At 44.2% G+C, this 25345-nt stretch overlaps 1 protein-coding gene and 1 long non-coding RNA gene across 2 annotated transcripts in view; one reads left to right on the top strand and one right to left on the bottom strand.

Annotated features, from left to right (window-relative positions):
• Nucleotides 1-25345, bottom strand: part of Cog1 (conserved oligomeric Golgi complex subunit 1) — a 73937-nt gene that overhangs the window by 34389 nt on the left and 14203 nt on the right. The window contains exons 9-14 of the mRNA XM_050190156.3: nt 25050-25106; nt 24827-24902; nt 19130-19235; nt 17760-17849; nt 13775-13851; nt 12531-12662 (exon numbers count right to left, since the gene is read on the bottom strand). Of these exons, the coding sequence (XP_050046113.1) occupies nt 12531-12662; nt 13775-13851; nt 17760-17849; nt 19130-19235; nt 24827-24902; nt 25050-25106 (538 nt within the window). The remainder of the gene's footprint in view (nt 1-12530; nt 12663-13774; nt 13852-17759; nt 17850-19129; nt 19236-24826; nt 24903-25049; nt 25107-25345) is intronic.
• Nucleotides 9-23641, top strand: LOC140216062 (uncharacterized). The gene is made up of 2 exons (XR_011892696.1): nt 9-670; nt 23326-23641. It is a non-coding gene; the product is annotated as an uncharacterized lncRNA (long non-coding RNA).

Genomic DNA, 25345 nt, shown 5'->3' with positions numbered 1-25345 from the left:
GCCAGAATTCCACTTAAAGGCTCACTTGAAGAGGCACTGAAGGGACACGTTGAAAGCTACATTATGCTAGGCTGATGGTGCACACTTCATTGCAGAAAAAAAAAATAGTTCAATAATTATTACATACGAGTACATTAGCCATGAATGCTTATGCATTAGTGTTTCAATGTGCCATGACGTGCTAAGAAAAATGTCGCAGTGCAGAGTTCCAGATCAATTTCAACCACCTAGCCCTTTCAGTGACAGCATGAACACGCCAGTGTTGAACTGAGTGGGCTTGGTGGCACCGTCAAGGATGCCATGAAAAACCACTTTCTTCTTCTCGTACAGACGCTGCTCGGACTGACAGGGACCACTCAGAACTGCGACCGGTCTTCGATTGTTTAGCACCATGATTACAGAATGCTGGCTATCCTGCATCATCATGAGCAACAGAAACAGCAACAGCACTGGGCTATCAACATGGCTGACAATGACAATCTTGCCGCACATGGATCAAGCATCCAGGACGATCACAACGCTGCACCTGCGCCGTCCATTCAGCCAACCAGTGACAGCAGCGACATCGGACGAAGCGCACAATATGCCGCAGCAAGCGCAGGCCCTCTTCAGTGGGCTTGGTGGCACTGTCAAGTACGCCATGAAAAACCACTTTCTTCTTCTTGTACAGGTTAGAAAGAAATGTCCATTTTCTAAGTGTCACAAAAGTGATGCTATTTGTTTCATGGTGCTATCAAGCCCCGAGTGTATTTTGTGTTGTGTTTGCGAGTGCTTCCGCATTGTCCGCTCGCTGTTGTTGCTTAGTGGTGACGTTGAGGAAAATCCAGGCCCAAATACACTTGACGAGATCTTAAAAGGGGTTACGGAAATTGAAACCTCGCAGTGCACTTTAGAAGAAGGACTGCAAGGCGTTCAATCTAGATTGACAGAAATTGAATTTACTCTAGCATCGCTTAAACAATATCATGAAAAGCTGGCGCAGTGCGAACAGCAGGTCACTGCAATGAGCAAAGATATCCAGAGCCTAAGCAAAAAATAGACGACATGGAAAACAGAAGCCGTAGGAATAACATTATTATTTACGGGTTGGAAGAAAAAAGCGATGAAAGTAGTAAAGATCTTGAACAAGCGGTAGTTAACGGTGTATTCAAATACAAACTCGGTGTAGAAACGAGATCAGTCGAGCCTGTAAAGCGTATTGGGAAAAAGAAGGAAAAGAGCACAAGGTCTGTAATTATAAGGTTTTACAATATCACAGAAACAATGACTGTTCTTCGTAACTGCAAGAAGCTTAAAAATAGCGCGATATCTCTATCAGAAGACTTCTCGGCCTCAGTACGTGACATACGCAGGAAACTTTGGCAGTCCTCCAAAGCAGAATGTGATGCTGGTGATAAGGTAACACTTCTTTTTGATAAGCTTAAAGTGAACGATCAAATGTATATATGGAATGACGTACAGAAATGCAGGCTACCTTTGAACAGATTACGTCGCAATGGTGCCGAAAAGTCCAGTGCTGACAACGCATGATGAGCAGGAGTTGTAAATTCACTTTCTTTAGTATGTTTTAATACAAGGAGCATTGTTAATAAAGCTGAAAAATTAGAAGATATCTTGCTAATTTACTCTCCTGACATTGTCGTCATAATGGAAACGTTGAGAAATAGTTCCTCCTGCTAATTTTATTCTTCGATCCTATCGCGGCAGTCACGGGGGCGGAGTTGCTATAGTAATACGGTAGGGCTCATCTTTTCGCCAAGAGCAAGGTATTCCAGATCATGAAAGTGTGTGGTGCACTATATATGTCCATGATTCACCTGTGCTGATAGACGGTATTTATAGGAAACCAAACACGTCCAATGACTACATATTGAAAATTCACGACTTCCTTTGTGGCAGGTTGAAAGATCGTACTAAGCTAATTCTTACTGGTGATTTTCCAGCCACTATTGATTGGAGTATGTTGACAGCCGGTAGCAGAGATGTTACTGGTTTTGAACTGCTTTTGAACATAGCATTTAGTTTTTTGTTATATCAGCTTATCACAGAGCCAACGCGCATTTGGGCAAACATTTTCAATACTACACCTTGCACTTGTCTCTAATCATCTAACAGCCAACATCACACTCGAAGAGGGCATATCAGATCATAAACTGCTGCTGCTAACAGTCACTATCAGCATTAGCGGACCAGTTCCTGAATCACGTGTATCTGTTAAAAATTACAATAGAGCTGACGATGTCAGCATCATCGACTACCTTGAAGTAGCATTGGAAACTTTTTCTATTGAAAATTATGGTACAGTGAATAATCTATGGCTTAAACTAAAAGACATAATAACACATTGTGAGGGAACGTTCATTCCCACGCGACTGAAACGTACAAAACGCAGAAACCCATGGATTCCGCGTAGTGTGACCCACCTAAAAAGAAAACTACACAGGATGCGGAAAAAAAATCTTACTTCTGAAGATATTCGCCGACTTTCTGGTGAGCTAAAAACTGCTTTACGGAAGGCAAGAGATGTTTTCTTTTCAACAACACTAATGAATTTTATGACACAGCATACACAAAAGTTTTGGCGCTACCTATCCAGGCCCGAGAACCATGTGACTCAGATCGATGTAAATGGAATTATAACTGATGAAGCTCACACAAGGCACGTAGCCCCCGGGCCCCCCCTCCCCCAAATTAAGCGGCACATCCCCCCCCCCCCCCCTCCCCGCCCACGCCACCACTCCTCGCACACATTCCTTAAGCGCCGCCAAATCAGTGTTGAGATTTGACAGCTATTTGGCGGTCAACATTTTGCTCCCTCTTTCACTCCTTTTGGATGGCGGTAGTTATCGGCATCTGCTGTGGTGTGAAGGCTAGTTTTCTCAGATTCGGTGCCCGCGCAGCGTTAAGTTGTCACCGCCTATTCAATGGTCACGCACATCGCTGTTGCTTCGTTAGTTCAACCTTCTTTGTTTAGACTGATCCAGGGACCAGGAAAGGGATTCGGTTCGTAGTCAGCTGGTCTGTATGCTTGACAAACGAGTTTAGGCCGGACAAAACGCCAGTTGCGTTCAACTTGTCTTTTTGCTTCAGTAATTCCTCGAGGGACGGCTCGCCATGACGGTGGCAGATCCTCGGAACCATATACCCGCGATATGGGCTAGAGTGGAAAATATAATAATGCGAAACAGCATCCCTCATCAAACCCTGCAATAATCCTTAAGAGCAAGCTTTAGCTCGGACCCAACTCCGACGCGGCCTATTCAAATACATGTAAAACGCAAGAACGCTTTTCTGAGATAACCCCTGGACCGATTTTAATGAAATTTGTTGCATTTGAGAGAAAAAGTTATATTCTAGTGACTGTTGGAATCGGAATTTCGATTTATGGCTTGAATTGTGTGAAAAAATTTTCAACAATTCGGAAAAAAATTAAGCGCTCGATGTTTATAAATTAATAGCTGTGCATCAAAAACAGATATCGCAGTTCTGTAAACGGCATCCATTAGATCATTCAAAGCAGACAAATTCGATATGTCTATTTGTACCTTACGTGAACTTGTTACATTGTGTACAAAAGTTCTGCGAAAGCTGTATTTCCATATTGCTGAATTTTTTATACATTCATGAGTAACATAACAATTTTGTCCGCTTTAGATGTACTATCAGATGCAATTCACAGCATTGTGATATCATTTTTTCTTGCAGAGTTAGAGAGCTGTAAACTTGATAGTTTCGTTTGATGAAAGTTCTCTATTTTTGCCAATTTTTAATAAAGAATTGACAATATAAATCAAAAATTTGAAACAAGTCACTAGATTTTAAGTTTCTCTTTTAAATGCAACAAACCTCTTCAAGTTTGGTGAAGTGGTTGCCGAGAAAAACGCATTCTCCTTTTACATGTATTTAGATAGGAGCACCCGAGAAAAAGCTTCCTCTTATTAAACTCATAAGCAATATGACTATTACCCATTAACTTGTCTGTTTTTTTCCTAATTGTGCAGTACTTTTCGTGCAAAATTGGCAACTGGGAACAAGAGCTGCAAGGAGTTGAGAAATTAAGTGATATACCAAGGGAGAGAGCCAAGGCAACAGCAAAACAGGAAGGAAAAGCGAATATTAACAAATTTACCCACTGTTTATGAAAATCTTTATGGATCAACATCTTTTTATTTAAAAAGGAAGTAGAGAAAACGCCGCCGGAAGTGGAGAACAATTCTGTGTGTTTTTAATGACGCTTCTGCAGTTATCGGTTGAGCCGCCTTACGTAGCCACTTCCCTGCTGTGCTTATGTATAGGTGTTTTACTAACCTTCCGCGGTGGGCTCAGTACGTCTAGAACCGCAGCGTTCTGCCCTCTATGCAGTTGTATGGGACTGGCGGCCACGCATTGCTACGTAAATTCGAAAATAACAATACGAGTCGGTTGTGGCAATTAACTTGGTAGAGCAATAAACGAGGGATCCAAAGGAACTGTGATTGTTCCACAAATGTATATTCCTCTAGAATTCTTCCAGAGCTAATTCAAAAAACGTTGTTTTATAATCGGATACAACTCAAGTCAGCAGTGAAGCCCTGCCCATGCCCTTATAACCGCCAGTCACTGTTCCTCCACGAGGCTGCAAATAATTTGTACTTCAAACTTATCCTGTTACCCAAATCAGGCGGTAACCACAAAAATAAAATTATTAGCGCGTAAATTTATGTGCCAGCTTTCAGCCCGCTGCACGTGTCCCAAGCCCACCAGTCGGGGCGCCCTTCCGAGAACTGCGGACGGCCGGCGGCCACGTGGCGCGCGATCAACTCCGGAAATTAGTACTTGGCCGAGCCACCCGGGACAAAGCAGTTCTACGAAGCCCTCTGACGTCGGCACTGAAAGCTGGGCGGTACCGAGAACTGCGGATGACCGGCAGCCACGTGGCGCGCGGTCAGCTCAGGCATGTGGTACTCCGCCGCGCCACCCGAGACGGAGCACAGTTCTACGAAGCCCTCGGTCGTTGACTCCGGAGCCTTAGTGCGGGGCGGTGGCAAGTTTACAATACTTGGACGAACCTTCCCGACCATTCCTGCTCCGTCCCCGCCGAACGATGACGTCAAGCGGAGAGCTTATAAGCAGCGTTTGCCGGCTGCTAGGGAGTGCTCGTGTCGTGCTCGTTGTCGGGAGCTGAGTGCTCTGTCATACTAGAAATGTACTAGTGAGCTGTGTGCTCGTAAGCTGTTTGCTGTATGTTAGTCTTGCGGGCTCCATATGGGAGTCGCGCTAGTCAGCCAATGTATGTCCTGTTTCTAAATGTAAATCCTGCTCGCCTAGCCCTGTCGTCCCAAGTTCATCCCGACAGCTACAACCGCTCCAAATCCTACAACTGAATGGCAGCGGTGAGATCCGACTACGGCTCCTAGATCGGCGTACGACTCGGAGACAGCAACGGCAGCTGACGGACGTTGGCACATGGTGACCGACCGGCATCCTGATCAAGTTGGAGGCGACTTGAGATTGACCACCTCTTGCAACTGACTGGATACGGCGGGGAAGGACTGGTGATATGGTGCTGCTTCAGTGGGTAAGCGTTTGGTTTTGGCTGTAAGATTTACCAGGCTTCAATTTCACTGTGTTTTTGGATTTGATTCGCTGGGATCTTTTACAGTTAAACCTGGATATAACGAAGTTGACAAAAGCTAGCAATTTTTCGTTACATGCAGGTTTTCGTTACATGCAGGTTTCGCGTGAAGGCTCGTACGAATGATGCAGAAACGAAACCAAATAGCTCAATATATCCGTGAAGGTGAACTCACCCTTCAATCATTTATTTTACACTAAAAAACTGCGTAATTTCCGCTGGCTCCTTCGGCACGAGTGTAGGCACAACACGCCGCTCCAAAGAGGCTAAATCGTGTAGAGCTCCTTCATCGTCGAGCGAGCCGACGAAACGGCGCATAACGTCCATTGCGTTCATCACCTCCTTTGCAGTAGGCACGTCACACGGATCTGCCTCACAAGCACCATCATCACCGCCATCCGGATTTTGCACGCTTTCAGCTACTGCTGCATCAGACATTTCTTCTGTAGTCACGGCGGCGTTGTCGGCAAACAAAAAGTCAGTCAGTTCAACGTCGTCGGGTACACCACCGTTAGTACATAGCTCGTTCCACGCTTCGGCCACATTGGACGGAGTAGAAAGGTCTTCCTCCTCCTCGTCGGCACCAGCCCGTGCATTTTTGGCTATTCCGGCCTTTAAAAAGCAATTCGCGATAACTTCTGCCCTGACCTCTTGCCAGGAGGCAGCAAGCATCTCGACTGCTTGATAAATGTCGATCTTCATCTCCCGTTCCAGACGGATGTCGAGAAGTATTTTCAGGATTAGTCGGCGCCGGTAACAGCATTTAAAACTGTTAATGACCCCTTTGTCCAGGGGTTGTATTAGGGACGTGCAGTTGGCCGGGAAGTAATGCAGTTCGATGTTCGACAGCTGCAGGCCCTCGACGTGGTGCGCCGAGCAATTGTCCAGCAGTAGGCAAACTTGACGGCCTTGCCGCTTGACGTCCTGGTTAAATTCCTTTAACCACTCAGAAAATATTGGCCGAGTCATCCACGCTTTGGAATTCGCCACATACTTCACGGGCATACGCTTCGTTCCCTTAAAACACCTGGGACGGGCACTTTTGCCGACAACTAGCGGGACTCGCTTGTCTGTGCCGTCGAGGTTGGCACACAGCAGAATCGTTATGCGGAGCTTGCTCTGCTTTCCACCGCGGCAGTCATCGCCTTTTAACGCTAGCGTGCGGCCCGGAAGCATTTGATAAAATAGAGCTGTCTCGTCGGCATTGTAGACATCAGCCGCCTCGAAGCGACTCAGGATTCCAGGCAGCTTGTCAGCCACCCACGAAGCAGCAGCATCGCTGTCTGCGGAGGCAGATTCGCCGCTGATTACTCTTCCGACGACACCGTGCCGGCTCTTAAATCCCTGCAGCCACCGGTTGCTTGCCTTGAAATCGTCATGACCCAAGATACACGCAAAATCCTTTGCCTTCTGTTGCAAGATCGCGCCGCTTATGGGTACATTTCTGGCTCGCGTGTCCAAAAACCACGTGAACACTGCCTTGTCCACATCAGTGTATGTGGACAGCTTCAGTCTTTTTTTCTTCGAGCTTGTTCCCACACTCCACTGCGTTTCTGATGCTGTGTTCCGCACTCAAAATCGTTGATAGTGTGCTCGCTGGAATGCTGAAACGGGTGGCAACGTCCTTCTTCTTCTCGCCCGCGGAGACTGCATTTAAAATTGCGAGTTTGTCTTCAAAAGACAGAACTTTTCGTTTTCTGGCAGTAGAACTCATCACGACCAACCGACGACGCAGTTAGAAGCGGAGACGCACGACTACACGCCGACAGGCAGGCCTAGCACCTCCAAAACAAGTCGGACAAACCAGTACCAGAGCACAGTTGACACACGCACACGTGCAGAACGCAGGACAACACTCAAGATGGCGAATGCAACGCACCCATAGAGAAAGAAAAAAAAGTGACGGATATCGTTCGTCATCGTCCCTCCCCATCTCCCTTCCGGCGCCTTGGCAATGAAAGAACCGGCTATCAGCGTTGCTTTTCAAGTGAATTCTTACACATAAGTGTGTATAAGCCGTTGAAACAAATGAAAATCACAAAATAAGAATGCTTGTCCTCAAATCCATACGAAACAAAATAATTCTGCAAGAAAAATCAGCTGCCGATACCAATGCCACCTGGTGCCACGCTAGACAAGCAAAGCCTGAAAAGACTGCTACGTTAGGCACGGAGCGGCGCTAGTTGCCGCCATCATCATCATCATCGCTAACTTTGCTCGGTCGCGGCAATCCCTGGCGTGCGCGTAGCTGCTGGCTCCTTACAGCATTAATATTCAATAATCTAGAGCATTTCTTCGGCCGAATTTTCCTTAAAAGTGCTAAAAGTAATGACTGATCAGCTTTGGGAGTTCGTTACATCAAGGCTAACCGCCGCAACGCGTTCGTTACATCAAGGTCGAAAATACATGGGCTTCAATGGGGGCAGCGTTGGGGAATTCAAAAACTTCGTTAAATCCAGGAATTCGTTACATATAGGTTCGTTACATCCAGGTTTAACTGTACTTGTATTTTTATTTGCGTGGGTATCGCAGCAAGTATTGTGTGACAGCAGAGCCAAAGCTTAAAGCAGCGACCATGGTCCTAATGTGTTTGACGAGAGCTGACCTGTTGTGGTTGTGTGAGGAGATCGAGGTAAACGTAGATGAGAACTTGAAGGAATCAGAAATTCGTAAGACAATTCTCGAAAGTGAGAATGATTTGAAATTCATAGAACAAATGGGCAAACGAATTCTAAGTAAGAAACGGGAACAGGAAGCAATTAGGCAAGAACAGAAAGAATTTGAGCAAGAACAGGAAAAAGCTAGGCAGAAACTAAGAAGGGTTTCGCAGGAAGAAGGCCTAACAGCAGTAACAAGGCAGTACATTGATGCACTGAACAAAAAGATTCAAGGTTTTGAGCAGTCAATCGAGCGAAGTCAACAGCAGCTGGAGAAATCTGTAGGCTGGACGCAGCGAAAGTGGGAGGAAGTAGACAGCAGATTTCAGTCGAAAGCCGAGGAAAGTAGTAGTACCTGTGAGAGTAGCAGCACGTTCACAAGTGAACTCGAAGTGCTAGCAGCTAACGAAGCCTTAGTGGCAATAGAGGCCGTTAAAGGCCAGAGTGAGAGCGACGAGGTGCTGTGCCAACAGATGACTGTAGAGACAGCTAGGCCAGCTGCGAACAAATTGGCACAGTTACCGCGCGTGTGCGTCGCATCTCATGGTAGCGAGGTCGTTAGCGAGGTACAGAATACTACGGACTTGACAGACGCGAGCACCCATGTCGAGTCAGATCTGCGTGCAGAAGTGAAGTGCGAACTGGACGATGCAGTTGAGAATAGTTCTCGGGGTGGCGAGCTCCGTAGCTCACGAGAGAACAACTGCATTGTTCAGGGATCGGTGCGGCTCTCCGCCAGTCTAGATAGCCTAGATAGGGATGATTCAGTTGTTAATCATTCGGACTGTGCGCGTGAGACAGCGATCGATACCGACGGGCTGTGTGCAGATGCACAGCGTGAGCTGGGCATTGCAGTAGAGGGCAGTTCGCAAGAGTGCGAGTTGCATAACTCGAGTAAAGCCTGCTGCATTGTTCCAGAGTCGGTTGAGCTGTCCGCCAGTCGAGGCAAAGTGAGAGTAGATTTAAATGTAAATCACTCAGACTGTGCGGGTAAGAGACCGATCCGGGCCGACGAAATGTGTACCGGCCAGCACGAGGCACGAGAAGGCGACATGAAAGTGAGTGCGAAGAGAAAGCGCCGTAAAAAGAAGCGCGGTAAAGACCGAAAGACGGTAGCTAATGTAGCGCCGCCAAAGATGGCGAGAAACCCAAAAGGGCAGGGCGCGAGGAAAAAGGTGCGGTCGTCACTGACGATGTTGACGCATCGAAAACGTTCGAGCCACCGGTCAAAGGGGGACCGAGAAGCTTGTTCTGCACGGACGCGGACAAAGGGCACGGGGCAGTCAAATTCCTCGTCGTTCCGTCGTTCTCTTCGAAGCTCAGCGTGCAGTACAAAGAAGTGCAAGGTGGCAAGACGAGACCAGGTGGGGAGTAGTGACGCGGTCAGTCGAGGTCATGTTCAAAGCGGGGCGCGAGGACGCAAATTGGAAGGAGACCGTAACGTCTTGGGGGAGCTGATAGTGAGTCAGCCCTTTTGTTGTTCCTCCGTAGCCAGAGTAGCTTTTAAACCGCAACCACCTCGGGTGCGGCTGAAAGTATGAGTCAGTCGTAAGCAATCGGGAACGGGAGGCCAAGAGAGCTTCCGCAGTAGTGTTGTTTTGTTTTATTTTTGAACATTTGCAGATTTTCGCGATTTGAGACTAGGATTTCTTTCAATATGTAAGGTATGAGCTCTGTTTATGTTTTGTTTGAGAAGCTCAAGATTTGAAAGACTCGTTTAAAGTAAACCTGTAGTCTCGCGAGGTGTTCATTAATAAGTATATAGGCTTTCTTTTTTTTTTTTTGTGTATGCGTGAGTAACCTGAAGGTCAAGGTTATCGTTGAAAGGCCTATCGTAACGCGCGTGTGTGTTATTTAACCTTCTTTCTTTTTAAGTGTTTTTGAATTTTCTAAGGTTAAGCGCGTAGATTTTCAGTAAGTGCACGATTTGCACTGAGAAGCGTTCTTAGTTCCATTAGTGCGTGTCCTGTGTGGACGGAAGGAAGCAGATTTATGACTGGGTTACTGGTGTGTGTTGAGGGCAGCCGTATTCTGACTTCTTTAGTGAGCGTGCGTGGAAAGAGTTAGTAGAAGACGCATCATTTTAAGAGTTCTGCGGAGTGTGTAAGTCCCGCGAGTTTAATTGTTCGTTTAAGTCACGTGTCCTGTGTGGACTAAAGGAACAAATGTGAGTCAGCGTGATGAAAACTTTGTATGATGCAAGCACGTGTTCGGAATAGGGACCACAAAGCTAGCGCGATTGTGATTGCGTACCTGTGGAGTTGGCCAGACTGTTCAGTGGCAACAGTACGTGAGATAAGTACGCCACTGCGATAGGGTAAGAACAGGCTGTTCGTGAAGTTAGGCTGCTTATGTTATGTTTGGGTATTGGTGTTTGAAAGGATTCGGTTTAATTCTGCGTAAACCTTTACTCTTGTGCAGCGCGACGGTCGGGTTTGGTCGAACTCAGGAGGAACGTGAATGCTCGCTTTGGCGGCACGAAATTTTGGGGCAAAATTTGGGATTCCCAGTTGAGTGACTTGCATGGAAATTGTGATAGGAGGCCTGGTGGGTTAGCAGCTAATTCCGGGCGTTTGAACGCTGAGCGGTATTGTGTTGCCGGGTCGGCTCTTCTGTGCCAGTTGTTGTAAGATGGTTGAAGGCATTCCAAGTACGCAGGGGTTGCAGAGAGCAAAGCCATCGTCTTGCTCGCCAGCCATTCTCTTCCTGCCCAGCGGTTGCCAGCACTGGCCAGGCGAGATTTTCCGGGCCATGGAGGAGCTGTTAAGAATGGCCGTACGGGGTGGCAACGTGCCAGCTTTCAGCCCGCTGCACGTGTTCCAAGCCCACCAGTCGGGGCGCCCTTCCGAGAACTGCGGACGGCCGGCGGCCACGTGGCGCGCGATCAACTCCGGAAATTGGTACTTGGCCGAGCCACCCGGGACAAAGCAGTTCTACGAAGCCCTCTGACGTCGGCACTGAAAGCTGGGCGGTACCGAGAACTGCGGATGACCGGCAGCCACGTGGCGCGCGGTCAGCTCAGGCATGTGGTACTCCGCCGCGCCACCCGAGACGGAGCACAGTTCTACGAAGCCCTCGGTCGTTGACTCCGGAGCCTTAGTGCGGGGCGGCGGCAAGTTTACAATGCTTGGACGAACCTTCCCGACCATTCCTGCTCCGTCCCCGCCGAACGATGACGTCGAACTATGACGTCAAGCGGAGAGCTTATAAGCAGCGTTTGCCGGCTGCTAGGGAGTGCTCGTGTCGTGCTCGTTGTCGGGAGCTGAGTGCTCTGTCATACTAGAAATGTACTAGTGAGCTGTGTGCTCGTAAGCGGTTTGCTGTATGTTAGTCTTGCGGGCTCCATATGGGAGTCGCGCTAGTCAGCCAATGTATGTCCTGTTTCTAAATGTAAATCCTGCAATTAAATCCTGTTCACGGAGTTCCTGTCTACGACCTTCATCTCCTTCAAATGGTGGCAGCGGCGAGATAGTCCGACGACTCCTACATCTGGTCGACAGCGGTAGGATCGTCCGACGAATCTGACACAGCTAGCCACTGCAGCAGTCAAGTGATAGCATGAAAATCTTGCCTCTTTTATTTACTTTGTCCTTAACGCGAGTCATGTCTTATGAAGACGACGACGTCATTGCCACTGATCATAATCATGTTGGTGTGTTCCCTTCTATTGTGCGTTCAAATCGCCGTGTTTGAAAGACAGAGAATGAGGTACTGGGTGTCGTTTTCACATCCTTGCATTCAGGGTCCGTCTTGTCATACAGAACCGGATATGGCATACCGTGTCCAAAAACCTTGCCATTGGGACGTCTTGGTTCGCTCATCATTTTATATAAACAATCGCAGACCATGACAATCAAAACAAGTGCGAACAAGTGCGAACCAGACCAAACCAAGCCAACCAAAACAAGTGCGAGCGAGAGCTGACACGAGCAGACGATCATGCAAAACAAGTGGTCAGGCACGTTGTTCCAGTTTTCCGTGCGCAGGTCACTGAAGGGGCCACTCTAATTGGTCTCCTCTGATTGTGGCTCGCTTCCCACCGCGGCAAGCTGCAAAAATTCATTACAGGGCGGATGCCTCCTGTGGCACGAAAAAGCTGCTGCATGGTAGCTGCTACGGGCCTGCGGAACGCTGCATGCGATTTTCCAATAGTGCAGCTGGGGCATTAAGGTGCATGAGCTTTTCTCCAGACGTTATAAGACATGATGCGGCTTGATGAGTGACATGCGGCTTGATGAGTGAACCAGACAAACACTTACGCTTGAACCTGTGGTGTTAGACCTCGCGTCTGTAGAGCCAAGACCTCCTGGGAAGAACGTTGTGTGTTCAGTAGTTCCTGTGACACTGCTTTCCACGTGAAATCTTCGCATGGTTGTTCAAGTACTGAACCCCTGCATGGAGCACAAAGCATAAGATTTGAGAAGCTAGTGCAATAGCGTGAAAAAGCTTCTAAAATGCCCCTTAGTCACTGGTGTAGAGAAATGCATAAACTGTAATGAACCTTTTATGTGCGAACTTAAATACTGCTGAAGTTTTCTGAATATTTTATTTATTGATTCATTGTCGATAGCTTTCATTATTAGCGAACGAGCAGTTCACTCGTTACTTTTTGTTTTCCTTTACTGTTAATTATTTTGTTCATGTTTTTGAGTTGGAGTAAAGCCACAGAAACTGTCTATGTAAAGCGCAATATCTCTTGGAGCAGAGGCCAAGCATGTTTTTGTTATCCTCCATGCGGCATGTCATGGCTAACTTGGCATGGAGAGAAAGAGAGAGAGAGAGCTCTTTATTAGAAAAACAGAGAATTTTGCCGGCGCGTATATAACTGCTGACATGCTGCTCTGTATAGGGACCGGGAATGGGATTAAATGATTCCAGAGGAGAGTGGGAGAAAAAGAGAATAAAAATAAATATGAAATGTCCAAGTGGACCTTGGCATGGAAAAAAAAATCGCAGAGGTGCTGGTGACAAAGCAATTTTGTGGAGCCACGCCTATGCAGGAGAAGTCGTCAAAGGCTCTAAATCTTTTTGACAATCGTTAGTACTAAGCTGAAGCTCTGAACATGACTCGCAAATTTTCCAGGTCGAATTGTTTGCTTGAGATGAAGAAATGTCCAAAAACACCATGATTCTGGCATTGAAAAGGCATCTGTCATTGCTGTGGCTGCCTCACTCTACGCCATCATTTTTTAAACTCAGGGCAGCTAGACTTCCGCTTCGTTTTCACTAACTGCAGCCTCAAAAAATTAGTTTTCAGGAAAGCTGGTGCCTTGTGATAGCTCAGCATGCACACTGAAATTATGAAACAACTTCGACTCTGTGACACTCGGTAGTCAAAAGGAAATTCTTGGATGAGTGAGACCTGTCAATGGCATATTTTGGAGGAAAGGCATGGATGAGCGAGATTTGTCCTTGGCATGAAAAGGGTTAACAAGGATTTGCCATGAAGCTGTACCAACAAGCTCAGGATCAGATCCTTTTAAGGTTAACAAAACTTACTCACCTAGCGCCAGCCTTGAGAGCGCTTAGTGCCTGTAGACAGGAGTCCATGGCAGCATTAAGGTGAAGGCTAATCAGCTCCTGCACGTTCAGACAAAAGTGGAATCCACAAGAAAATCAGGACAGTTTTAATCAATGGTAGATCCACGTCAATGCCGTGTATTTTGATGACATCTCAGAGCACAGGCAATATGAATGGTAAGATTGGTACCTTTGGAGCTGATTCATCAGGTCAAGTATCCTTTCCCAGCACTGTTGCATGCCAGTTCTACCTTCGCTACTTTCACAGAAGAACTTTCTACAGCCAGTGCTGTGCGGGCCACGCAGCTTTGCTTTCTCTATCTGCAGCCCTTTGTTAAGGCCTGACTGAAGAGAGACCCATTTGCACCTGGCCAGGCACGGCAATGCCTCTGTTGCAGGTCGCTTCTCTCCCGTGAGTTTCTGTATAAAGCTCAAGGGTTACAAAATCGTTGCCGTGCGCTGTATGCTGTATGTGCGAGCGAAAGTGCGCGAGGGTGAGCCGGCAAGCACAGCTCAATCACGCGTGCGCGAGCGAGGAAGGCGGGGCAGATGTGCGCCCTCTCCTGTCGCCGCGAGGCACCGGGGTGAGGCGGAGGGAGGGAGGGAGAGAAGAGGGGGGGGGGCGTTCTTCTCTGGCGGCTGATGGTTACGATGAGGCCATGCGGGCGCCGTATCTTGAAAGCAATTTGGGATGTGGCCAAAGTGTGCACCCGCGTGGGCCTGATCTTCAATGTGATGTGCGATGTTTGCAGAGTGCGCGTAGTGCCGGTAGCTTCGTATGCGATGTGCTTTCTGCGTTTCGTTCGTGTCAAAGCGAGAGTTGTACGAAGATCAATTCGCTCACTGCTACTGCCACGATTCCTAACTCCAGCATTTTTCAGCAAGTTTCCGCGGTCATCGAGCGAGATGTGTTCATGTTTACCTGTGCGTGTGTGACACCGTACTTGTTAATTTAGTTAGTAAGTGAATGTTTACATGTTTACATGGCCGATAAAACTGCAGTAAAACACGTTGTGGGGCTAGTTGGTGCATAGCTTTCAAAAAATGAAGCACCAACGATAATGGCACACAAAGAAGGGACAAAAGACAGGAAGCGCCTTGTCCTGTCTTTTGTTCCTTCTTTGTGTGCTGTTACCATTGGCGCTTCATTTTTCGAAACCGATAAAACTACTATCCTTACTTCGTATAGCTATCTACTAATTTGCTATCGCAATCAATGCTTCGCTTTTCGAGTGAAACAGCGACTTTTTTTTCTCCATACCAGTCAGCGTGACAAACGCACGAATGCAGCAAGAGCCAGCTCGATGTCGAGCACGTCGGACTGCATTGGCCACATCCGGTTATGTTGACTGCGCCAGTGCTTTGGAGTATAGACATTGTTGTTAATGCCAATGCATGTAGTGTATGTGCGCGCATGCTCATGCCACGTTGGACTATATACGCGCCTTAACCGGGCAATTTTTTTTCTTTGACTTTCATTAGTTCGAATTTTGCATAATTCGAATTTTCGTTGCCTCCCTACAGAATTCGAATTAACGAGCTTTTACTGTACTACATTTGTAAATTGTACTATTCAAGATGCACCATGAACTGTCACCTCTAAATGAAATCATGCGTGAATGAACAAGCTGTTTAGCCGAAAAAGCTATTTATTCTTCGGATCCTTCGTTACCGGGTTTTATATTTCTTCATATTCGGGGGGGGGGGGCTAAAAATAGGCTGCTATATTGAGAAAGTAAAACCGGGAAGAAATTGAGCTCTATTTCGAGAAAGTAAAACCAGGGAGAAATTGAGGGTTTTGTTGTCTGGCAGTATGAAGCATTGGATTTTTCTGGAAACCTTTACAAACGATTAACACAAGCAAAAGTCTCCCTTTGGACACAAATTTTCTATTTAAACAGACAATACTACTCGCATTTAGATGTAACGGTGCAACAGCTGCTTGCAAAACAAGTGACGAACTCATGTCTACAAACACCCTTTGTCAGGTATTATTAATACATTTAAAAGAAATGAACAAACAGATACGTGTTTGGCAATCCCTTCTTTACTTTGTTCTCCACACTTTTTTAACGAAGGAAAAAAAGCATGAAAGGTAATGCACAGAGGTACATCTTGCAAGAGGTGCGATTCTTTTCCTTGTCTGACAAGCCCTTGTTGACGTACATTATCATATGCACTCAAAGCATTTCTGTGTCCATCCTAGACCTGTCAGGCCTTTCGTCCTTGCCTGTTGTCATCCTGCTTTATTGGTTCCCAATATTTGCTTTTGCAACAAAATTAATGAAACACCAACTCGACAAATCAGCCACCCTTCAGTGAATGTAACGTCACTGGGTAAACATCCTCCCAACATCACAGCTACCATTCAAAATGCAAAGCAACGTCAGCGCTTCCCAGTGCATTACTGCCATTTACATGTATGCAATGTGCACACGAAATGCAATGCAATGCACAATTGTCTTATTCAAGTGAATGCAGCTACTCAAAATGGCACAAGCTTTCGTTTGCTCAAGGTCAGCAGTAGCTTAATATATTGCATTTTTATGTATGCTAGTTTTTGCTTGAGTGTTAAGAGGAAGGTTTAGCTCGGGCCCAACTCCGACGCAGCCTATTCAAATACATGTAAAGCGCAAAAACGTTTTTATGAGATCACCCTTGGACCGATTTTAATGAAATATGTTGCACTGGAAAGAGAAAGTTAAATTCTACTGATTGCTGGAAGTGAAATTTAGATTTAGGGCCTGAATTTTCTTAGCAAGATTGTCAAAGATTTGGAAGTTTGAAAAAACATAGAAGCACGAAGCTTACAAATTAATAGCGCCGCATCAGGAACAGCTATCGCGTTTCTGTAAACGGCACCCATTATATCACTGAAAGTGGACAAATTCGATATTTTATATCTTACGAGAATTTGTTACGTTGTGTACAAGGGTTCTGCAAAAGCTGTATTTCCATATCGCTAAATTTTTTTAGATTCATGTGTGACATATCAATTTTGTCTGCTTTAGATTTACTATTAGATGCAATTCACAGAATTGTGATATCATTTTTTATTGCCGAGTGACAGAGTTGTAAGCTTTATAGTTTTGTTTCCTGAAAATTTTCTATTTTTGACAATTTTTAATATAAAATTGACAACCGAAATGAAAAATTCAAAACCAACAGACTAGATTTTAAGTTTTTCTTTGAAATGCAACAAACCTCACCAAATTTGATGCAGTGGTTGCCGAAAAAAAACGAATTCTCCTTTTACATGTATTTACATAGGAGCACCCAAGCTAAAGCTTCCTCTTAAGTAAAAACAATGCATATGCTTTGTTCAAATATTAATAATAATAATGTAGTCAACGGTTTGACAGAATACCATCTGGTCAGGTAAAATCAACAGAAAAGAATTGGGTCCTTGACCACAGTCAAAACAAAATGATGTTTCAGGACCCTTGTTCACAATGGAAATGCCGGCTACACAGAAGGTTGAGTATACTTGAGTCTTTGACTTAAGTTGAAACATCATTTTGTTTTGACTGTGGTCTGTGACCGGCTTCTTTTCTAACATTAACAATATACCTTCACTATTCGATCACAAGAAGTGAGCATTGTTCATTAGTTTTGTAACACCTGCACTTATTACTATCATTTACAAAAAGTGAAACTTCGAGGAGAAATTGGTTTAACCTGATTTTTATAAGTTTTGTTCAGGGTGCAAAGATAAGGAATTATAGGGTTTACCTAAAAGCAAAGAACCCTATTTATAGTGTGCTCTCTTAAACATTAGCAATAGCACAAGTTGCACTGCCCTTGGATTGATGCTTATAATGTAAGGTATGTATCAGTGTTACAATGAGTGGCAGTGAGAATCAAATGGTCACGTGTTGGCTAAAGATTCAATGAATATGTGCTTGAGTTTGAAGTTATATATGTCAAGCCAGCTTCTTCCCACTGGCTGCCACAATACTGATACCTACTGTTATGCGGTTGCCTATATGAACATGAAAAAACTGGTTCCATGATGAAAGCTGCTCTCCCAAGACCAATGTCCCCAGTTCTGCCTCCTCCTACAAATAAAGAAAAAAAGAAAGTTTTAAAAGTTATGTGTCAAGCACATAACGCAGTATCCTGCACATAAATCAGCACATTGATCAGAGTGGCACAATGACAGCTGTACAACAGCATGAAATAAAAATATACTAAAGAAAGTATCCTGCCATAAAGGGGACTTAAACAAACATATTGAAACTTTAAAGAGTGGCGTAGACCTCAAGATGCAAGAGTGGGCAGTCCAGCAGGCCCGAGAGGCGGCGACGAGGCAAGGCCTCGAAGTCCCCTCATGGGAGACCTGAGCCCGGGTCGTTAAACTTTGCCAGATTTAAAATAAAGTTGTTTCCATCCATCCATCCAAATGCACAACAATAAGCTTGGCTTGTTCATCAGGCATGAACGTCGTGACAGGAGAAGCATCCTGTGCTAAACCTTTGGTCTCTGGCTTCTTATGAGTTCAGGGGCATAGGCTGCCTATTGAGTACTGTAAATAAAGTATTCTGTAGGAATGGAAAATATACAGCAAGTGTATGCTGCAAGAAAAGCATGTTAAGAAGTACCAACTAAAGCACGCCCTGTCACAGTTTTCACATTTGCCCCTTATGAGAAACCAATCTAGATTTTTTTTTTTTTTCAAAGTACCCTGTATGAAGAGCATACTTATTACAAGCCTCTCATATTGACCACGAGAATGAAACCATTTGCAGCCTTTACATTTCAAGTAAAAGATTGTAAACAATCATATAAAATATGCCAGTGCTACTTACATAATATGGCTTACACTAACAGGCTATGATAGCATATTGGCACACAGCAACAACATGAACATTATCAAACAAATTCTTTTATTAGGCAAACTTGTCCTTGTGGAATGACAAGTTGGCACTGTGACTTAAATCCCCTAAATATATGGCACCTCTGCACATTCTAAGTGACAAACAGTTATATAACTGTGCAAACAGACGACCACAGAGAGAAAGCACACATGTACAGGCGCAGGTGTGCTCTCTCTCTGTGGTCGTTTGTTTGCGCAGTTATAAAACTGCTTGATAATATGCACGAACTCGCCCAACAAGAAGTTCTTGTAAGCTACATTCTAAGTGACTCAGCAGTACCTGTGACATTTCCACAATATACTTGAAGCCTCAGGGTGAAAAATGAACATGGCACTACGGCTACATCCTGCACTGTAAAGGAAACACAAAACTACTACACATCTATGACAGAATAACAAGATCAACTTAGTGATTCCTAGTGATTGTAAACAATGCTGCATTGTGCCATAGAACATGTCTACCTTTGGCAGGCGTTCCCTAAGATCAGCTCCGAGTCGTGCCAGGGCTTGTAACGAGTGGAGTTGGCTCAGATGAGACACTACGTGCTGCACACTCTTCTCCTCCACACTGTAAGAAATGCACACACGCAAAGCAGTTTGAGGAGAGGGTCAGTAATGACAGCATCCTGCCATACTACACAATAAGTACTACAACGGAAGATGTTAAAGCAAGTTCATTTCCAAAAAGAAGCAAGTACAGTTCCTTTCCACAGTACTGCAGAGACAGCCAAAGTAAATAAAAGCTTGTCATTGTGTGATGCTCACATTAGGCATGTTTAAAACTATAAATTCAACTGCTCTACCTAAATAGCAGGACAATGTAACAAATGCTTTAGTCAAAGTCCCAAGGAAGAGAGGTGATGTAGGACAAACTGAATTGATTGTGCTAAAACAAAAAAGAATCCGCCTTCTTATTTTTCAGTTCCGAAGCTTCATGAGAACAAGTAACACAAGTGCGTGGTTAAGAAAGGCTTAAGTTTGTTAATACAGACTAAAAGAAGATCATTTGCCAAAGTAACTAGGTGAAATGAGAAAAAAAAAGGCTAGAAATCTACTGATGAAAGCTATTGATTTAGTAACCCCCTAACACAGGGGATGAAAATACCAGAAGGAAATGTGCATTTTTCAAGGAAGCGCACAAAATACACTGACAATAAGGGTGTTCAACGGAAAGGTATTTTGTGGAAACTTTTTCAGGAACAGGTTTGTTACTTCTGGGCACCACTTGCAAGCGTGCTTTGCCCAAACCACCCTATGGCTTCCCGTGGAACAGTTCTGATCGGATTCAAGGAAGAGTTGTACTTTGCACAGCACTTCCTGTGCGTTACCAGTGTGATACTACTGCAGCCAGGGATCTTGCATCGATCGTTCTCCTCTGACCACGCTTCCGAAAGAAAGCGAGTCACATGCAAAGCTTTTTTCTTCCTCATCCTCAGTTCCTGCTTTAATCCAATAAATAATGCTTTCTGTCTATTATTCAGTGTTGGCCAAAAACATTTAGCCAAAACTACACGCTCAAAAGAAAAACTCAGCAAGACAAAAAAGAATCTGTTGTCGGGAAGATGTTGACAAGATGCGCCAATAGTTAATTTCATGACATTTTGGGTTTTGCGAGCTGCGTCACGATGGCTAAGAAGGCAGGCTGCCAATATTACGACTAATGTAGGCTCTGTCATACGTTGAACGGGTTGTCTAAGCAGTTCGCTGCATTTCATCTAAATTTTCAAAGTATTAAAAATAAAACAGATAGCCTCAGTTTGTTCTTTGAGCGTCTTGACATAAAATTTGATGTTTTGTTATTCACTGAGTCCTGGTTAACTCCCGAATGACAGACCACCACACTTTGTAGGATATGTTTATAATGGCATTGTCCGTCCTTCTAACCGAGGCGGTGGAATTTGTCTGTACGTTAAAGATTCCCTCACCCATGATGTTATTGAGGAAATTACCTCTATGACGCCTAGTATTGAATGCGTCACAGTGCGTGTGCAAAATGTTATCGTTGCAGCTGTTTATCGACCTCCCGCAGGGTATAAGTCTGAATTTGTTCATTTTATAGAAACGTTACTGCGAAAAATCCATTCGATGCGTAGTCTATTTCTTATCATGGGCGATGTCAACATTGACATGCTCAGTGGGGATGCATCTTGTAAACAGCTGGAAACTATTCTTGATTCATTTGCTTGCTCAAATGTCATTACGCAACCTACTCGTCTTACTGACCACAGTGCCAGCTTACTTGACATCAGTATCACAAACACCCAAAAACAAAATTGCACCAGTGGTATGTTATCACTCGACATTAGTGATCACCTTCCTATCTTTACGTTTTTGACACTCGGCAGCGACAGGCTCGACTCTCATGAAAAGTCGAACTATCGTAAGATAAATTCACATCTGCTATGCCAATTTTATTATGCGCTGGAAGATACAAACTGGATCCTGGTTTACGCAGAAAGTGATCCTGACAAATCATACCGCCTTTCCTTTTACACGCTTAAGGCTATCTATGATAGATGCTCCCCGCTTGTTCAATGCTCCCCCGAGGTAAAAAAGAATTCGTAAACCCTGGATTAGTCAATGCTTGTACAAAAGGATCAAAACCAAAAATAAAATGTATCACGCATTTGTACAGACATGTGACGCTGCGCGGCTCAACGAATACAAAAAGTACTGAAATAAATTAAATGCCGATTTGAAAAAAGGTAAGACTTGCTATTATCAATGTCTTTTCACTAGGATATTTAATGATCCTAGAAAGCTTTGGAACGAGGTCAACAATCTGTCAAACAATTCGAAACTGAAGCGTCCTATTAACATTGCAGCTTTTGCTCATGGTAAAACGAAGGTTGAAGCACTCACAGATATGAATGAATACTTCACTAACATCGGTGATTTTCAGATTTCCAGCAAGAGGGACCTTAGTACCGAAACTTGTCTTGATTCAGTGCAGAAACGCGTAAGCTTGATACACTCAATTTCTTTGTTTCCGACAAGTCCACAAGAGGTGGAAAATTTATTGGGCAAAATAAAGAACAGCGTCTCGCCAGGAATTGATGACCTGTGTGTTGCACCAATTAAATATGTTGCGTCTGTTATATCTCTACCGCTTATGCATATAATTAATCGACTGCTGGAAACTGGAATCTTCCCCTCCGATCTTAAGCTTGCCCGCATTGCCCAATACACAAGTGTGGGGCCCTTAGTGACATATGTAATTACAGGCCAATCTCGGTGCTGCCCGTGCTGTCCAAAGTCTTTGAAAATGTTATTACCACGCACCTCGTGAATTCTATAACTAAGCACCTCATAATAAATGACGCACAGTACGGTTTTCAGAAAAATAGAACAACAGAGCTAGCATTATTACGTGTTAAAGATAAAATAATGGATGACACTGAAAGTAAGCTTTATACCATTGGTCTCTTCACTGATCTTATGAAAGCATTTGATTGTGCTAACCATGAGATTTTATTACTTAAACTTCGTGATTACGGCATTCGTGGCATTGCCTTAGATCTTTTAAAAAATTATGTTTCCCACAGAAAACAGTGTATAAAAATTGGTGATGTTATTTCCCCAACTACTACAGTAAAATAGAGAGTACCTCAGGGGTCGATTCTAGGGCCCTTGTTATTTATACTTTACATAAACTATATATTTGATACACCTAACTCCCCAAAGTTAGTAATTTACGCAGATGATACGAATATATTTCTTTCTGCGCGTACACTTAGTGACCTTCAGAACACAATTAACGACTACCTAATGCAGCTTGACAGTTGGCTTCATGCAAATAAATTAGCGCTGAACCTAAAAAAAACTAACTACGTCTTGTTCAAACCCACTAACAAAACATGTGACAGTGAACTCACGCTGACATTCCAGGACACCGTCATAGCACGCGTAAAATGTCAGAAATTTCTAGGTGTGTGGTTTGAAGAAGGTATGTTGTGGAATACACACCTAAACAAACTAACCTCAGAGCTAAGCAGAACAGTTGGTTTATTATTCAAATTATCAGATCTAATTCCTCTGCAGCTAAAGAAAGCGATATATTATGCCCACTTCTACTCCCGCTTATCCTACTGCACACTAGTTTGGGGCACTGCAACGACCACGAATTATAAAAAACTGGAGGTATTACAGAAGAAAGTGCTGAGGATTCTTGAGAATTATTATGGTGAACCCAAAGATCTACCAACTAATCCTTTGTTTATTAAACACAATTTGCTCAAAACGAGTAAAATATATGACTAGAAACTCCTGCTGCACATACATAAACATAACCTGTTACATTCAGCACACACAACGTTAGCTCGTTATGCACTGCGTAACGAACGGATAACACCACGAACACGTACAAATTTTGGAAGGGCTGTCCTCGCTTATCAAATACCCGCACTAATAAAGCGTGTGAATTCCCAAACAAATTTCAGCATGAAACTCTATAAACTCAAGTCACAAATAAGACGTTTTTTGTTGTATGAGTGAAGAACCCTTTAATACAAGTGCATATTTATTTTTTCATGTTTCTATGTTTTCATTGTATGTTTGTAGTTTCCATATCTGTATTTGATTTTTTCTTGCATTGTATAATATTTTTACTATTTCAAAATACCCTGTGATGTAAAGTCTTTCAAATTGTTCTTTTGTAGATGTATCACGTTGCCTGCTGTATGGTCCCCAGGTCCCCTCAAGTTGTCTATGACAACTTTTTTGCCTGGAGGACCCCCAACATTGTGTTGGAAAGCAGAACTGAACTGAACTAGGCCACGGGCCATGATCTTGGAGCATCTGTGGTTCTTACCTTGAACTGACCAAGCGACTAGTGCCACGCGGTCGTGAGAAGCGGATGATTCGGCGACTTTTGGGACCATCGGATGCAACGCCAACGCCGACAACCAAGCCAGATTTTCCGCTTGTGAGCCAGATAGCAATTTCGCAGTAATAAATATTTCTCTGGTGTGTTGCCGCAACGCTCATTCATAAAGGGCTTACCTTTCGGGTACTAATGGCATTACAGAAAGCAGTGGAGTCAAGCAATTTTACAAACACAAAGATTAGAACACGACACACACTTAAACCACGCTTTTCAAGATATTCCAGTCTCTATGACTGAGGTGGGCTGGTGGTTCCAGTCATCACACGTTTGAAGAGTGAAGGATGTTGCTTTGCTCGATAATGAGGAACAGATGCTTTATGACAATGATTGGTATGAGATGATACGAATGAGGAATGAAAATGCAGCTCTTTCTTAAGAAACAGGTTGTAATACGAATATTTGTGAAATAAGGAGAGAGATGTGTTATTTTTCCACACAGAAATGGAAAGTGTAATGCAATGATATGCTATTAATAGTGTAGAAAACACAGGAATTGATAACAGCATCATACTCTCATGCTTGATATCTGAGCAGTAATGCCTTATCTATCTCGTACCAGAATGCAACTTTCTGAAAGCTGTAAGGTCTTACTGTGTTCTCTATACATTTCTTATTAAATCTAAAAAAGAGATACAAGTAGAGGTTAGGTGTTTCAAAGGAGCTAAACAGTAAGTAACAATGTAATACTAAACATCACCTAGGAAGAAAAGTGTGCCAGACTTGGCATGAAGACTACAAAATGCCATCGGCAAACACATTTGTTCTTTCCACCCAATATTCCTGCAATGGTGTTGGTTTGCCACTTGATCTTCATGGGTACTCTTGTGGCCAGTCGCCTAGAAGAGGCAAGCTCTGACATACTTTTATTATAGAATAACCTATTTAACAATCACGAAGAGCAGTGTACGAGACAAGGCTTCATGCCCATTAGCTTGACATTGCACCAAGTGTCCTGGACTTGATTCTCCACATTAAATTGTCAAGCATAACCTCTTAAAACTGCACAGTGGGCTATGAGGGACGTTGTAGTAGAAGGATTTGGATTCATTTTGACCATCTGGGGTTCTTTGACATGCATATGAATCTAAGCACATGAGTGAATTTGCATTCTGCCCCAATTAAAATGCAGCCGCGGTGACCATAAATCGAACTTGCAACCTCATGTCCAGCAGCAAAATGCCATAGCCGGCATGGCGGTGTACTCTGTGGAACAAATCATGCAAAGGTATGTCTAGACTCTATAGCCTTGACATTCAGCCAAACATTTTACTTACTTCTTCACAAACTGACGACATTCCTTCTGAAGAACCTCCAGCTGTGGTGTGTCAAGCTTGACTTGCACATGGAACTCTGAACAGATACAAATGTGCTGATAAGCATAAATGAAATGCAACTCTTCGCTTTAACTGACAAGCTAACAGCACACAAATTTGCATTCAGAGATCAAAACGCAGCCAAGGAAAGCATGGCAGACGTGTGACATAATAATTATCTCACCTCGCACGGGTGCTGGGGCGTAGCGGAATGATGGGCTTTCAGAGAAGCTTACCAGATCTGGTGGAGAGAGTAACAAATGTGACCTTGATCTAGGTCAACCCTTCAGATAGCTACAAACACTGGAGGTCTGTTTATACTTGGTAATGAAAATTTCACAAACAGACTGAGTTGCTTTTGCTTCATGTAGAAAGCATGCCACTTCTTTCAAGTTAACACACACTAAGGCAAACACTTGACTTGGGTGCATACACAGTCAATAAGACAGAACATTTACAGATTCTGAAATGCTTCCTCAG

Source organism: Dermacentor andersoni, chromosome 2 (assembly GCF_023375885.2).
Source record: "Dermacentor andersoni chromosome 2, qqDerAnde1_hic_scaffold, whole genome shotgun sequence".
Classification (NCBI taxonomy): domain Eukaryota; kingdom Metazoa; phylum Arthropoda; class Arachnida; order Ixodida; family Ixodidae; genus Dermacentor; species Dermacentor andersoni.
Note: the sequence above shows the minus strand (reverse complement) of the source record. Positions and strands in the feature narration are given on the sequence as shown.